Source organism: Australozyma saopauloensis, chromosome 1, assembly GCF_035610405.1.
Source record: "Australozyma saopauloensis chromosome 1, complete sequence".
Taxonomy (NCBI): domain Eukaryota; kingdom Fungi; phylum Ascomycota; class Pichiomycetes; order Serinales; family Metschnikowiaceae; genus Australozyma; species Australozyma saopauloensis.
Genome location: NC_086131.1, coordinates 193267 through 206935, shown reverse-complemented (window position 1 = coordinate 206935; position 13669 = coordinate 193267). Strand labels below are relative to the sequence as shown.

Below are 13669 nucleotides of genomic sequence, written 5' to 3'. Positions count from 1 at the left end.
CTTCGCTTGCCTCTATATATAGCAGATAGAATGTCCAGACAACGGTAGAAAAAGTGCTATTTTTTGCATTCTTTTCCATCGGCTCATCAAGTAACGTATCGCCCATACATTAAAGCGGTCCTCTCGTTCTACACACATTTGCTTTCTCGTAAGAACCGCCAAATCATCCTGCAACTGGATTCTCATTAGAAGTCCCTCTAGAAGCATCAAGTCTTACCAAAGCAAGAGACATCACATAGACCTACCACAACCCTTTGCCATTTCGTTCACTCAAACCGTATCCGGAGAACCATGAATGATCAAGGGCTCTCCTCTTCTGATGACGACTCCAACTACCAATCCCACTTCAATGTTCCGTCGGTCAATTTAGCGAATCTACGCAAGAAAGATGGGAAAAACTCCACCCGCGCAAACTTCGCGAGGGCCACCAAGAAATTGTCGCAAGGCACCAAGACGGTGCGGTTTCCCGATTCCGCGCAGCCCGAGTCGTTCCGTCGTTCCGTAGTGTCTTCCATGCTGTCGGTTAATGAACTGGACCTGGATCCCGAGAACTACCCTGGCGCAGAGGCTCAGGGTCAGAATCTTCCCAACTTCAGGTTGCAGATTCCCAGTGAGCAGGACTCCGAGCAAGACTCTGACTCAGAATACACCCCCATTGACCCTGTGGACCATCCGGTCAATGCATACAACGTAGACTCCTCTGGTGACGAGGGCCCCTTTGAGCCTTCGAGAAAGAGTTCCCGCACATCTAGACCGGGCGAAATCGATCTCACTGACATTCGCCGCTCATCGGTGACCAACTCGTCTCGGAAGTCGGGCGATAGCACCGAAAATAAGGGCTTCCGAGACATCTTCAGGAAGATGTCTATGGCTGAGCGCGTACAGGGCGCCGATGCTCCTTCACGCTCGGACACGTTTTTGGGAAAGGTTCTCAACTTTGGCGGCGGGAGCACGGGCGGCTTGGCCCCTGGCGCATCCTTGAAGAACACGGAAGTCCTTGATGAGGAGAAAGAGTTTGCTCCTCCTGAAGATAATGCCATCGAAATGAAGCCTTTAGACTTTTCCGATTTGAACGAAGAAGCTCAGCATCTCATTTCTGCACACGTTCCGAACGCTCATCATCACGAGCCAAAACGGTCATTGAGTGACCGAGACTCAGACGTCAACAACAGCTCGTCTGCTTTCCTTGTTCCAAATGAGAAGCCAACTGCTACATCCGGTCATGTTCCAGGTCACAACCGCACCAACACGGAAGGCTCAGGCGAGACCTTCTTCCAGCCAAATCCAGACTTTTTGTTCGATGATCCCCGTGATGAAATTGATCACGATGACTTTTTCGACGACGATGGTTTTGTGGCTCCACCTAAGCAAGTGCACGCAGGTGTTTTGTCTTCATTACTTAAGCTTTACCAAAACGGTGGCGACAATAGATCAACGACCACCTTTGGTTCGTCCATCAACGGCTCAACTTTGGCTAGCGAGAGCGCTTTTGATAGTGATTTGAACTTAAAGCAGGCCAATCATAGAGACTTTTCACTGTTGAAAGCCACACTCAAACATGGTCAACAAAAGTTAAGTGGTGCTTGGCGAAACAAAGGCCAGCAATCCGATACGAACAAACAAGACGGCGATGAAGATCTTGGAGATTTGGACGGTGAAGCATCAAATCTTCCCTCTTTCCAAAATGCTAAACCAAAGGCACCTAAGATGGACGCCCGCAAAATTGGCAAACGTTTCAAGAAGCGTGAAAATCAAAAGTTGCGCATCACAGTTCACATCGCAGATATCTTACAACGCCAACGTTTCATCATCAGAATGTGCAAAGCCCTCATGATGTATGGTGCACCCACCCACAGATTGGAAGAGTATATGATTATGACAAGTAGAGTCCTCGAAATCGATGGTCAGTTTGTTTACTTCCCCGGAACCATGATCATGGCCTTCGGTGACGCAGCTACCAGAACCTCGGAAGTGCATTTAGTCAAATGTGCTCAAGGTCTCAACTTATCAAAATTATCGGATACGCACAAAATCTACAAGGAAGTCATTCACGACTTAGCCGGTGTCGAAGAGGCAACTACAAAACTCGAAGAGCTCATTCGCAGTAACAACATTTACTCACCATGGTCATGCGTTTTCTTGTATGGGTTGGGATCTGCTACTGTTTGCGCTTGGGGTTTCGGTGGTGGTTGGTACGACATTCCCGTCACATTTGCAATTGGTCTCATTATTGGATATTTGCAGTTCTTTTTGTCGCCAAAATCCCACTTGTACTCCTCTGTGTTTGAGGTCGCTGCTTCCATTGTTGTGTCTTTCATCTCGCGAGCCTTGGGATCAATCCGTGGTGGAAATATATTCTGTTTTGGAGCTATTGCACAAGGTGCTTTGGCTCTTATTTTGCCAGGTTACATTATTTTGTGTGGCTCGCTTGAGCTTCAATCAAAGAATCTCGTCGCCGGTTCTGTGCGTATGTTCTATGCCATCATTTATTCGCTATTCCTTGGTTTCGGAATTACTCTCGGAGCCGCCTTATATGGATGGGTTGACCATAATGCCACAGATGCAGCTGTTTGTCCGGCGGGTCACAGCTTGGATGACAAATGGAAGATTTTGTTTGTGCCAATTTTTTCCATCTGTTTGAGTCTCATTAATCAAGCTCGCTTACGTCAACTTCCTGTGATGACGATAATTACAGCTATTTCTTATGTGGCCACCTTTTTTGCAGGTAAGCACTTTGCTGATGTGACTGAGTTCACTGCAGCCATCGGAGCGTTCATTATTGGTGTTTTGGGTAATGTGTATTCCCGTTTAGGTAGAGGAATGGCTGTCAGTGCAATGCTTCCAGCTATTTTCGTACAGGTTCCGGGAGGTATTGCCTCAAAGGGCTCCTTGTTGGCGGGTGTTGACACAGCAAACAAAATCACCAATTCATCTGCGACAGGAGTCGCCACCGATGCCAGTTCGTTGAGTTTTGGTGCTACAATGGTGGAGGTTTCAATTGGTATTAGTGTCGGCTTGTGTGCCGCTGCTTTAGTTATTTATCCTTTCGGTAAGCAAAGGACAAGTCTTTTCACCTTATGATTTTATAGAGCGGTCAAAGACAAAAATTGGGTACGGAGAAATATACATTTATATTTATACTTTTGTTGAGCTAAATGTAAGCTAAAGTCATAGCCTAGATTCGTAGAGTTACATGTTCTAATGGAGATCAGAATCTTGAAACTTACCATAGATTCCAGTGTCTATGCCAGTTTAAACTTCCATACATCGAACTCTAGTACATAGAAATATGGACTATACTTTGCTTTCCATTTGAAAATTGGATAATGAGATCAATTGATATGTAAATGAATGATGTTTCAAATCCATCATAGTGAAGCACTAATTCCCATATACCAATAATAGGCACTCTGGCCGAGTGGTCTAAGGCGCCAGGGTAAGGTTACCTTACCATACATTCCTGGTCTCTTCGGAGGCACGAGTTCGAACCTCGTGGGTGTCATTATTTTTTCGTGTTTTTTTGGCCGGTGCGATTGGATATCTACATATACAGGCCTTCCCCAGATTTGGCTAAATGCAGATCGTGCCGATATCTGATAGGCACCACTAACTTATTCTCTACCCGAACATGATTTTTAAGCCGAACACTGCTCAAAAAGTCATTTCGACAACATTTCTAAAATCTCGTATTCTCGCCAGACCCTTGTCCATCGTCTCTTTTGATAACTCGCAGATCACGGTCGATTTAGGGCATGAGAGACCGAACCATGTCTCATTCCAAACCATCTTTCTTAGAGATGCCTGCGGCTCGCCCGAATCAATTGACATTTCCTCCCGACAAAAGTCGTTTTCCACCGCCCAAATCGCGCGCAACCTTCAGTTGGCCGAGGATCCTATTGTAGTAGATAGTAGTGAGCCCACGCTTCATGTGGCTTGGAAACACAACGATGGGTCGGTCAGTGAGTCCGACTATGGCTTGTCGGAATTGCGGAAGTATAGTAGTATGAAGAACCGGATGGCCGGGAAATTTTTCCGCGATCAGCAGAAGTTCTGGAATAAGTCTGATCTCATCAAGGAGATGAAGAGCTTGAATGTAGACTATCATGCATATCTCAGTGGGGACGAAACGTTCAAGAAGGTGGTCAATTCTCTCAACAAGTTTGGAATATGCTTCGTCAACGGTATCGATGATCCTACGAGAAATCCACAGACGCAGGCTCTCACGGATGCCAACACGGGACTCTGGCCAGTGTCGAAGTTGGCGAAGCGGTTTGGGTACATCAAGGAGACCTTCTACGGCACATTATTCAACGTCAAAATTGAGGCAGACGCAAAGAACATCGCCAACACAGATGTGTTCTTGCCGCTTCACATGGACTTGTGCTACTACGAGTCTCCTCCTGGGCTCCAGTTGCTTCACTTCATTCAGAATTCGACCACTGGTGGCGAGAATGTGTTCGCAGATTCCTTCTTGGCTGCCCAACATATTAGAGATAGTGATCCGGAGGCTTACGATGCCTTGAAGAGAGTGCCCATAACTTTCCACTACGATAACAACAACGAATACTACTACTATCTTCGCCCTCTCATTGTTGAGGACCCATATGTGCGCTGTCCGGAGACTGGAAATGCTCAGATCAAGGAGGTTAACTACTCGCCTCCATTCCAAGGACCTTTTGAGTATCATGTCACTCGCGATGATGATCCAGTCCTCTTCGATGCATTCATCAGAGGAATGATTGCGTTCGAAGAATATGTGAACAATGCGGCCAACCAGTATGTCGTGAAAATTCCCGAAAACACATGTGTCATATTCGACAATAGACGTGTATTGCACTCTCGTTTACATTTCTCCGCAGCCGATGGCGGAGATAGGTGGCTCATGGGTTGTTATGTTGATGGTGACAGTTTTAGGTCTAAGTTGAGAACATACAACAGGGATTAAAATTTATAATGTACAATATATTATATTATTCGTTTCTTTCCGGTCGAGGTAGACCTCGTTTTTCTTTTCTCCTGATCAGAGGCAGTGCTAGTAGTATCTAGAACCCTTGGTCTGGTCACTGACCAACGACTTAAACGTTTGTTTGAAACCATTACACAACCGCATCATGTTAGGGTATGTGAATCCTTTCAAGACAAAACCATTGACCTCTGTCTTGACGTGCCATGTGGTGACGGGAGTGTTGACATTGACCTTGAATAGAAGGAGGAACCAGCCTGGAGCCTTATGGTCGTAACAAAACACGTACGCACTACTCTTGGGGTTTGCTTTTGTGTATGATTCCAACCATTCGATGACTTCTGGAAGAGCACCCTCTCTGAACTTTGGATGGCGACACATCTCATTCACATGTTTGGCAGTTGCTTGGACGTGCTGGAAAATCAATTGATCCAAATCAGAGTATCTTTTACGCTCGACAACATATTCCTTACCATGAGGTGTTGGGACTTCCTCAACACTGAGGTGTTGGAACAAATTATTTGCAACTTTCCATGTGACGGTGAGATAAGTTGGGCCTCTCGAGGAGGGACGAATGACACAGTCTCCGACGGCTTGGGCAGCCAAAAACTCCTCCGCTTGTTTGTGATTGAAGTTGTGAAACAATGGGTGCTGCACATTTCTTGTCTTTGCAAGTTGAGCATTCTCTTTGGCTTTCTCAAGCTGTTTATCAGCATCTTCCAAAGCGAAATTCCACTTAGCAGGGTCACGGAAAAATCTGGTACCAGAGGATTTCTGGATATCTTCGGGAAGAGCACTGAAAGAAGCTGTGAAGTTCTCGTAATTCACGTCCAAAACAACTGTTTGAATAACTTGGTTTTCGGAAAAGTGAGCCTTACGAAGGATGTAGCCCTCATCCACTGACCCATTGATATTGGTAGAAGTGGAGACACGCAAGAAACGAATCTTGTCATCACGTTGACTTCTACCAACTCTCTTGATTGTCACTGGAACAATCGATCCACGAGAGAACGATTCAGTGGTTTCTCCTGTCAACATACGGAACACCTCGGAATTCTCCAAAATGTGGAACGAGCGACGTAATTCTTCGTAATTGTTAACGAGTTCTTCTTTAATACTCTGTAAAGTGGCATACTTCTTTTGGCCGAATTTGGATTCGAGCTCTTGGCCAAATGCAGTCAAGTTCAAATCATCCACCTTACTGACACCCTCTTGCATGAGCTGATAAATGATTCCACCTTGATCTTCAAGATGAGCCACATCTTCTTCGTCGAGATCAAGAGCATCAGCAGCCATCTTACATGCCAAAGTGTAATCCTCTGGGTGAATACGGGTTGCGTCCAACAAGTCCACAGAGGCATCTCGTTCACGAACAGATACTCCATCATCGTAGGGGATGTTGAGAAATGCTGCACAGTTCAAGAAGATGGTTCTCGTTGACAACTCGTATGTGATCAAAGCACTACGGCTTGGCAAGGTGCCGGGAGACTTTGCAATATTTCTCAAGAGACCAGATGCTTTACGAGGCCCCAATCCAGCCACATATTGAAGCATTTGAGCGAGATATGGCTCACGTAAGGCCTCATTGATTTCAACACCAACCATGTTCACTATATCAACAAAAACTGTCTCATAGACTTCTTGAACTGCGTCATTCGAGAGAAGTTTTTGATGCTCGTAAAAGGTAAGGGATAAAATATCGTCACGAAGCGAAATGTACTCCAAAAGAGGACTTTGAACATAACGGGCAAGACCAACACAGTACTTCACTAATGACGGCTTATCAGCAAGCTCTGTTGTAGCTCTGATGGAATTTTGAAACAAACGAGCTGTCTCATCTTGACACCAGATGACAGGCAACAAAGGTGGTGTTTCATCATTAGGAAGATCGTCGGAACTCACAGTCAAGTTTTTATTGGCGACAAAGTTCTTGACAATTTCGAAAAGCTTCTTACTGGCAGTGTTAATACCTGCTATAGCAATGACATCGGGCTTATGAAGTCGGAGGTTCCTGTCAAAAAATTCTTGAAGTTGACCTGAGAATCTGTCCTCACTTTCGCGATCACGAGCAGGGTTCAGCTCAGATTTGAAAAAGTCGGAAATCTTACCAGTGTCCCTGACAAAAGCTCCAACGACGGCACTGTCATGAAGACCTTGGCCGAAGGACAATGCCAACACATTCGGCTTTGTTCCTTTGTCGTAGCCAAATGGAGTGAATGGAGCTTGGTCGACCTTGGCCAAGAAACGGGCTCTCAATTCTGCGGCAATTAAGCGCTCGCACTCACGACGGAAGTCTTCTTTAGTGTTGAGTGCAACCATAGCAGACAAACGCTTGAATGCTGCGCTCAAAGCTAACTCACGCTCTTTGTTCCACAAGTCTGAAATTTCGGAGGTACCATCAGACCTTAAGCAGTTGAAAATAGACTGGAACCAGCTATCACTGTCATGAGTTTGAACATTAACAACAATAAGACCCTTCTGTTCCGCTTCTAACATCCGCAAGAAAACATCCGGCTGCGCAACCAAGTCTGCGGGAGATCTATTCATCGCGTATTTGATATCAGCATACGGACTAAGACCGTCAATTGAAGCTCTACCTTTATCAGTGAGGGTGACACTGATAACAGCAAACTTTTTGAAGACTTGACGAATTTCTTGTCTGATTTTTGGGTTGTGGAAAATCTCCTCTGCAAAGGTCTTTCTCACAGCATTGAGAGCATTCTTGTAGTCTTTAAACAAGACTTCATCATCCTCGATTAAACGCTCGATCATATCTTGAGGCGACTCGAGTGGATCGTCTGTGGCATGAATTCTGTATGGAACCTCATAGTTTTTTGAGGATTGATCTCTGACATTTTCACCGAACTCAGTGGCAGAAATACCATAGGCTTTGACAGCGTCATACAACACATTTTCACGAATACGCTCGAAAATCGCGTACTTGGAATGCTTCTTTGCGCTAGACTTTTCGTCTTCTTCACCGGAGTCATTTGTGTTACTTGGCTTGGCAGCTTTGACAGCTTTGATTTTCGAGGAGTATGTGAAGTTAACATAGTCTTGAAGATCTTGGATAAATACCATAGACTCTAAAGCCTCCACTTCAGTGGTCAACTCATCATCAACTTCGATCAGTTGGATGAGCTTCTCAGTATTGAGGCGTTTCTCGTAGAGGGAGTGGTACTCGATGTCCAAGTGTACTATACGCCACAAGTCATCCTCGAGAAGCAATTTATGCACGACATTCTTGATTGAGCCTTCAGGCAGCGTGACTTCCTCGGTGTAAATCAAGTAGTCACGACGGTGGGCCCAGATGAAAGGAACCTCGAAGTTATCAATTGAGATGAGTTCAACGACTTTCTCGACAGCTTCAGTGAATGGGCCTTGAAGGTCGCCGATGAATGAGTTTTTCTTCTCTGTGAACATGACATTACTGATCCACTTTTTCTCTCGAAGAAGCTCCTCGCCCTCCAAGTTTATGTAGTTCAATGTAGATCTGTACTTTTGGAAACGTTCTGGGACGTCGATGATACGGATAACGTTATCCTCTTGTGTAAGCATTTTTTCCTTCAACTCGGAGTACTCGAAGACTTCATCCAAGGCAGTTTCTTTTTCTTCATCATTACCCTCGTCCTCGATCTCCTGAGCTTCCAAAGCCCATTCGTACTCAGCACCATTTCCGAAGACTTCGAATAATTGCTGCAAACTCTCACGGTCGACACTGGACAATTTGGATGTGTCTAGCTTGGGACCCTTGCGCTTGGTTTTCTGGAGCTGGGCTCTCTTCTGGCTCTTTCCACCCTCGTCGTCGGAGAACTCATCATCCTCGATGAAATCCTCGAACTCGTCCAAGATGTTTCTCTCGCCATCGTCAGCCAAATCATTGGCACCCGTGCCCTCTTCGAGATCATTCTCGGCTTCATCGTCGGAGAAAAAATCATTGAGGCCTCTGTCTGCACGGCCCCGACTCAGACGATCCTGTTCTTCGGCATCGTCCAAGCTCTCGCCGGGCAGAGCTCTCTGAAGTCTTTTGAACTTACTGGAGCTGGATTGACGTGGGGCAGCGCCTTGGTTCTCACGCATAAGCTCGAAATCATCGTCGTCAAGTTCATCCCCGGAGTCGACACGAGCAGGGCGCTTCTTGGTCTTACTTTTGTGTTTTCTACGTTTTTTGTGTGACACCTCCTGGTCTTCGTCGTCATCGACAATGAAGCCGTCCCGCACTTGTTGGATGGCTTCTTCGTCGTTGTCGTCCTCCTCCTCCTCCGAAGAGTCGGCCATAACGTCGTCGCCCTCTTCAGAGCTGTTGTTGTCGAGCTCTCCAGGATCGCCGGTCCGGATTTCGTCTTCAAGATCCTGTGACATTGTTTGTGTAGACGAGGCGGAAGTTGTCACTACTGAGTTGGCGGTTGGAAATTCAGATCGAATGGAGACGCCTGGTGTACGGGTGCGTCAACAAAACAACTGAGTTCCAAGGTAGAGTTCATGCATTTGTGATATTAGTAGAGTGATAATATATATATTGTTTCGGTATATCTTGAGACACATCGACTCGACAAGCGATCTACGGTTATCGAGACTACGTGCTCCGTGGTTGACATCACTGTGCTCTCTCTGAGTAGACTGACTTATTCAATCAATATAGTAAAGGCTCTATTTGAAAATGTAAGTGGATTACTTTATCATGTTTCTCGTTTCTTTTCTTTTTTTTTTTTTCTACCAGATCTCAATCAGAAACATCATCCATGTCTACCTCAGGTAGGTCCCCCATCCGGTCCCAATACTTGTAATTACACTCCCGCGCCAAAGACTCCTCGTCTCGGATCTCCTGGATCTTCTTACTATCGAGCTTGTTGCTTTTCTTCAAAACAAGCATTCGCGTTTCCATCTCGCTTTCGCGAATCACGATGTCATACAAGTTCGCGTAGGTCAAGCCAATTCGCGGGTCTTCCACCATGGCCATGATCTTATAGAAGCTACGGAAGAACCCCACCTGTCTCTGCCCTGCATGAGTGCGGTTGTACTTACGAATGAAATTGTTGAAGAGTCTCTTCACCCATGCGTGGAAGTGAAGAATGATGATGGTGATTGGGGGCATGTATCGTATCATCGTCAACCCTCGTAGAACTTGATCTTTGTATTCCAGTCGGATCTTCTCGGAGATCACGGAGTCGATGCCGGGCCGTTTCTTCCGCTTTCTGTCGTCGGAAAAATCTAGGAGCGGATTCACATCGTAGTCTACTTGTGTTTTGGCGGCTGCTTTCCCATCTAACAGAAGCTTTTCTAGAAGCTGTTCGACTCTGACTCTCTTATGTGTGAACGCACGGTCAGAGTCATCCAATTGATATCTCCGTTTGCCGTAGTGTAGAACCATGCTTCATTTCGTTGGAGAGTGGTATCTAGGTGAATGGTTTAAGAGGTCTGCTATCAGTTACTCCAGATTCTTCTGGAACACACCTGTCTATTGTGCAGGTGCGTGGTTATCTAGTGTCTGGAGGGTTATAGTACATGATTAATAGTATTAGTATCATATGCATTATTTCCTATATTCATGGCCCAGTTATCTTTAATTCACTCTATGTTCTGTGGGTCTTTCTCCACTGCCAATTCTTCGTTACTTGTCTTAGACTCTTCCTTCAATGCTAGAAGCTCGCTGCAGAGCTGGTCATAATAAAACTTCAAATTTTTCAAATCCATCATTGTCAATGAATCGAAATCTGCGTTGTGGTATTTTGTGAGCTCGGCGAAAGATGCGCTGAAAAGGGATCCTTCATTGTAGGCGGAACCCATCTGGCTATTGGCAAAAGTCTGTGCATCACCATTATCTCCGAGGTTGTTGAACCATTTATCCATACTTGAAGCCGGGTCGCCCACGATCGGCGGAGCTTTAGTGTTGATGCTAAAATTCTCCAATGAGTCCTCTCGAGAAGGTGTTTTGTAATTATTCCCGCCTTCATTGTAGAGAGCGTGAGAGCTACCGTTCGCAGCAACATTAAGCTTAGTCATGAGTTCGGAAACACCATTGGATAATTTGGTGGAGATGGTGGGCTTTCGGAGATTAGACGAATGCAAAAATGAAGGGGTTTCTCCTGATCCAGACCGAGTACGAGGTTGTCCAGGTGAGAATACATCAAACAAAGACAGTGAACGCTTGCTTCTATTTTCTGCGTTTTCATCGCTGTCTGACATGGGTCCGTTTTCTGCGTCACTGAGATTGACTCCAGATGCTTGGCCGATGCGACCAAGAAACTTTCTCATTGGAGTCAAGCCGTATGTGTCCCCGGAAGGCATACCTGATGTGATTGACTGCTCAAAGCTAGGGAATGAGGATTCTCTTGCATGATGAGATTTGAGAGCTGCCGAATTTGAGCGGGATCTGGTTACAGTTTGAGAAACTGCGCTAGAAATAGTATTGAACAAAGAACTAGAGCGTGACCTTGCAGAGTCCTCAACCTCTTCCAAGTATTCTGCAGAGTCTTCAGTAATCTCTTTCAGGTTTTCTGCGCCTTCCTTCTCCTTGGCCTCCCTGTTCTCGAGTACTTGTTGTATAGGGAGGGTAACAACTTCCTTCGCTAGATAAACTTCTGGGATTGTGTAGCCTTCGGGCACTATATCTTTGACTGGAGTGTTGACGAGGAAGTATAGAATTGCCTCAAAGTTTGTGAGGTAATACTGTAGCTCTCCTGTATTGAACATTGTTTTTTGCAAGTAATCAATCAATGCTTTATCAGACTGGAACTCAGGCTCTACTTCCTCGAAAACCTCATTGCTAGATTCTTTTAGGTTGATAAGCTCGAAGAAATTGTTAGAGGAGAGTTTATCGCCACGTAAATATGAGTCTCTTCTCTCAGTGGGGACGTAAGACGACAAAGAGGAGTTTGAGTTGAATGAGGTAGACGAGATGCAATATGGGTCCAAGATCTGGCAGAAGTTCTTCACAAACGTGAAATTGAGATAGAGATCAATTTCCTTGTGATCCTCTGGCAAGTCCGGCGGGTGATAGATGATGATGTAGATGAGCGCCGGAAGAAGAAGGTCGTTGTTCACCTTGGAGGAGTCGTACTTGTAGAAGCCCGCGCACAAATCAATCAAGGTCTTTTGAACTTTGACGATGTATTGTAGTTTCATATCGGGTGTTCTGGCCTCGTCCAAGTTCACAATGCAAGTCTTTAATTTTGCCAAGGTCTGTTTGGCTTCCTCGGAGAGAGTCATGAAGTACTCATCCAACTTGGCCGAGTCGGCTTTAAATTCGGTCTCACAAAAGGCGCTCAAAGGGAGAGACAATTTCCGCAAAATCTGTAACTTCTCGGATAGAAGATCCTGAATGGCTAGGTCCCGCAGATCAAAGCGGAAGATCTTATAGTAGAGCTGGGTCTGATCACCCGGCGTCACCGACGTGAAGAGCTGTGCCTGCGCGGTCTCTATCGTCTGTGTAATTGTGGCCGCCTTGTAGTACGCAAACACTCGAAGCTGGTATGCTGCCTGGGGATCCGAGCGCTTGACTAGTTTTATGTGGGACGAAGAATAATGAGCAATGGCATTCAAGTAGTCGTACGTTCGGAGATCGTTGGCGAAAAGGGGAGAATTCTGGATCAACGCCCGCTTGCACAGAGTCAGCTGGGCGTATAGACTGAGCACTAGGCCGTAGAGATCATGGTAGAATGCGTTGAAGAGAGAGGCAAGTTCCGAGATGGTTAGGGGGTTCTGGTATCTGGGCTCTTTGAGATAAGCAACGAACGCCGACACGAGCGCGGCCACCTTGGGATTTAGTTCCGTTTCGATGTTGAGAAGGACCTCATCTGAAATGGTGCCCACTAGTTTCATGATCGGGACCAGTCCATGTAGTATCTACGTTTATCTACAGTGAGGGAGTGATTGACAGGGGGAGGTGCAGTAACGAAGGCCTGGCAGAATAAGTGCGGCGGCTTCCACTACGGACCACGTTTTGGGGGTCAAGAATTGAAATGGCGTGAAGTGGATGATTCCGGGTTTTTGAAATCGCCGAATTTCGCGGTCTTTTTTTCATATATTTGCTTCGGATTTGGGTTTATGTAGTTGGTCATCTCCAGGATGCTCGTACCTGCCGATCCGGAATGACATCATATTTTCGATGGTCCTCACTAATTATTTTTAGGTCTACAAATCGCCCTGAAATTCAATATTATTTCCGATTTTGTTATTCCTGGCCCTCTCCGTCGCCTCTGACATTCATGCCCGTTGTTCCCTCAAAGGCTGGGATTGTGTCGAACTCTAGATCCGGGCCTTGACCATCTGTGTCACCATTGTGCGCCTCATCTGCAGCATCGTCGTTATTTTCTGGAGTTTCATTAGTGGTGCGGGAGTTTGCGCCAAGTCGCTGGATTAGCTCTCGCATCTCTTCGACAGTGTGTGGCACCTGGCCATCCTCTCCCAAGCTTCCAAACAATACCCGCAACAGTTGATCCAACATGATCTTTTTCATCACCTTTTTATACCAGAAAGGGGTGACCACGTGCCGGAGTATTTCTTGGAAGTTAATGTTTTCTTGACGCTCTTTGGAGTACGCAATGTTCCACTCATCTTGACTGTCATTGTACATGACATCGAGATAGAAATATCTCAAGTACCACCAAAAGTGACCTATGCAAAACTCCAAAAATGCCTCGTAGAGAATTTGGGAGGAGAACAAATGCAACACAGCCATGGATGGATTCACCGGAAAGAGTGTCA

At 45.9% G+C, this 13669-nt stretch overlaps 4 protein-coding genes and 1 non-coding gene across 5 annotated transcripts; 3 read left to right on the top strand and 2 right to left on the bottom strand.

Moving 5' to 3' along the window:
* Positions 1-291: 291 nt before the first annotated feature.
* PUMCH_000103 (uncharacterized protein) lies at positions 292-3081 on the top strand (the record flags this gene model as incomplete). Its single annotated transcript, XM_063019199.1, has 1 exon — positions 292-3081. The coding sequence occupies one exon, from the start codon at positions 292-294 to the stop codon at positions 3079-3081; it is 2790 nt and encodes a 929-aa protein (XP_062875269.1).
* Positions 3082-3404: 323 nt separating this feature from the next.
* Positions 3405-3502, top strand: PUMCH_000102. The gene has a single exon. It is a non-coding gene; the product is annotated as a tRNA-Leu (tRNA).
* Positions 3503-3628: 126 nt separating this feature from the next.
* PUMCH_000101 (uncharacterized protein) lies at positions 3629-4945 on the top strand (the record flags this gene model as incomplete). Its single annotated transcript, XM_063019198.1, has 1 exon — positions 3629-4945. The coding sequence occupies one exon, from the start codon at positions 3629-3631 to the stop codon at positions 4943-4945; it is 1317 nt and encodes a 438-aa protein (XP_062875268.1).
* An 87-nt stretch (positions 4946-5032) lies between these two features.
* PUMCH_000100 (uncharacterized protein) lies at positions 5033-9325 on the bottom strand (the record flags this gene model as incomplete). The annotated part of the gene is made up of 1 exon (XM_063019197.1): positions 5033-9325. One exon carries the CDS (start codon positions 9323-9325, stop codon positions 5033-5035), a length of 4293 nt encoding a protein of 1430 aa, XP_062875267.1.
* Positions 9326-10531: 1206 nt separating this feature from the next.
* On the bottom strand, positions 10532-12784 carry PUMCH_000099 (uncharacterized protein; the record flags this gene model as incomplete). The annotated part of the gene is made up of 1 exon (XM_063019196.1): positions 10532-12784. The coding sequence occupies one exon, from the start codon at positions 12782-12784 to the stop codon at positions 10532-10534; it is 2253 nt and encodes a 750-aa protein (XP_062875266.1).
* Between the last annotated feature and the right edge of the window lie 885 nt (positions 12785-13669).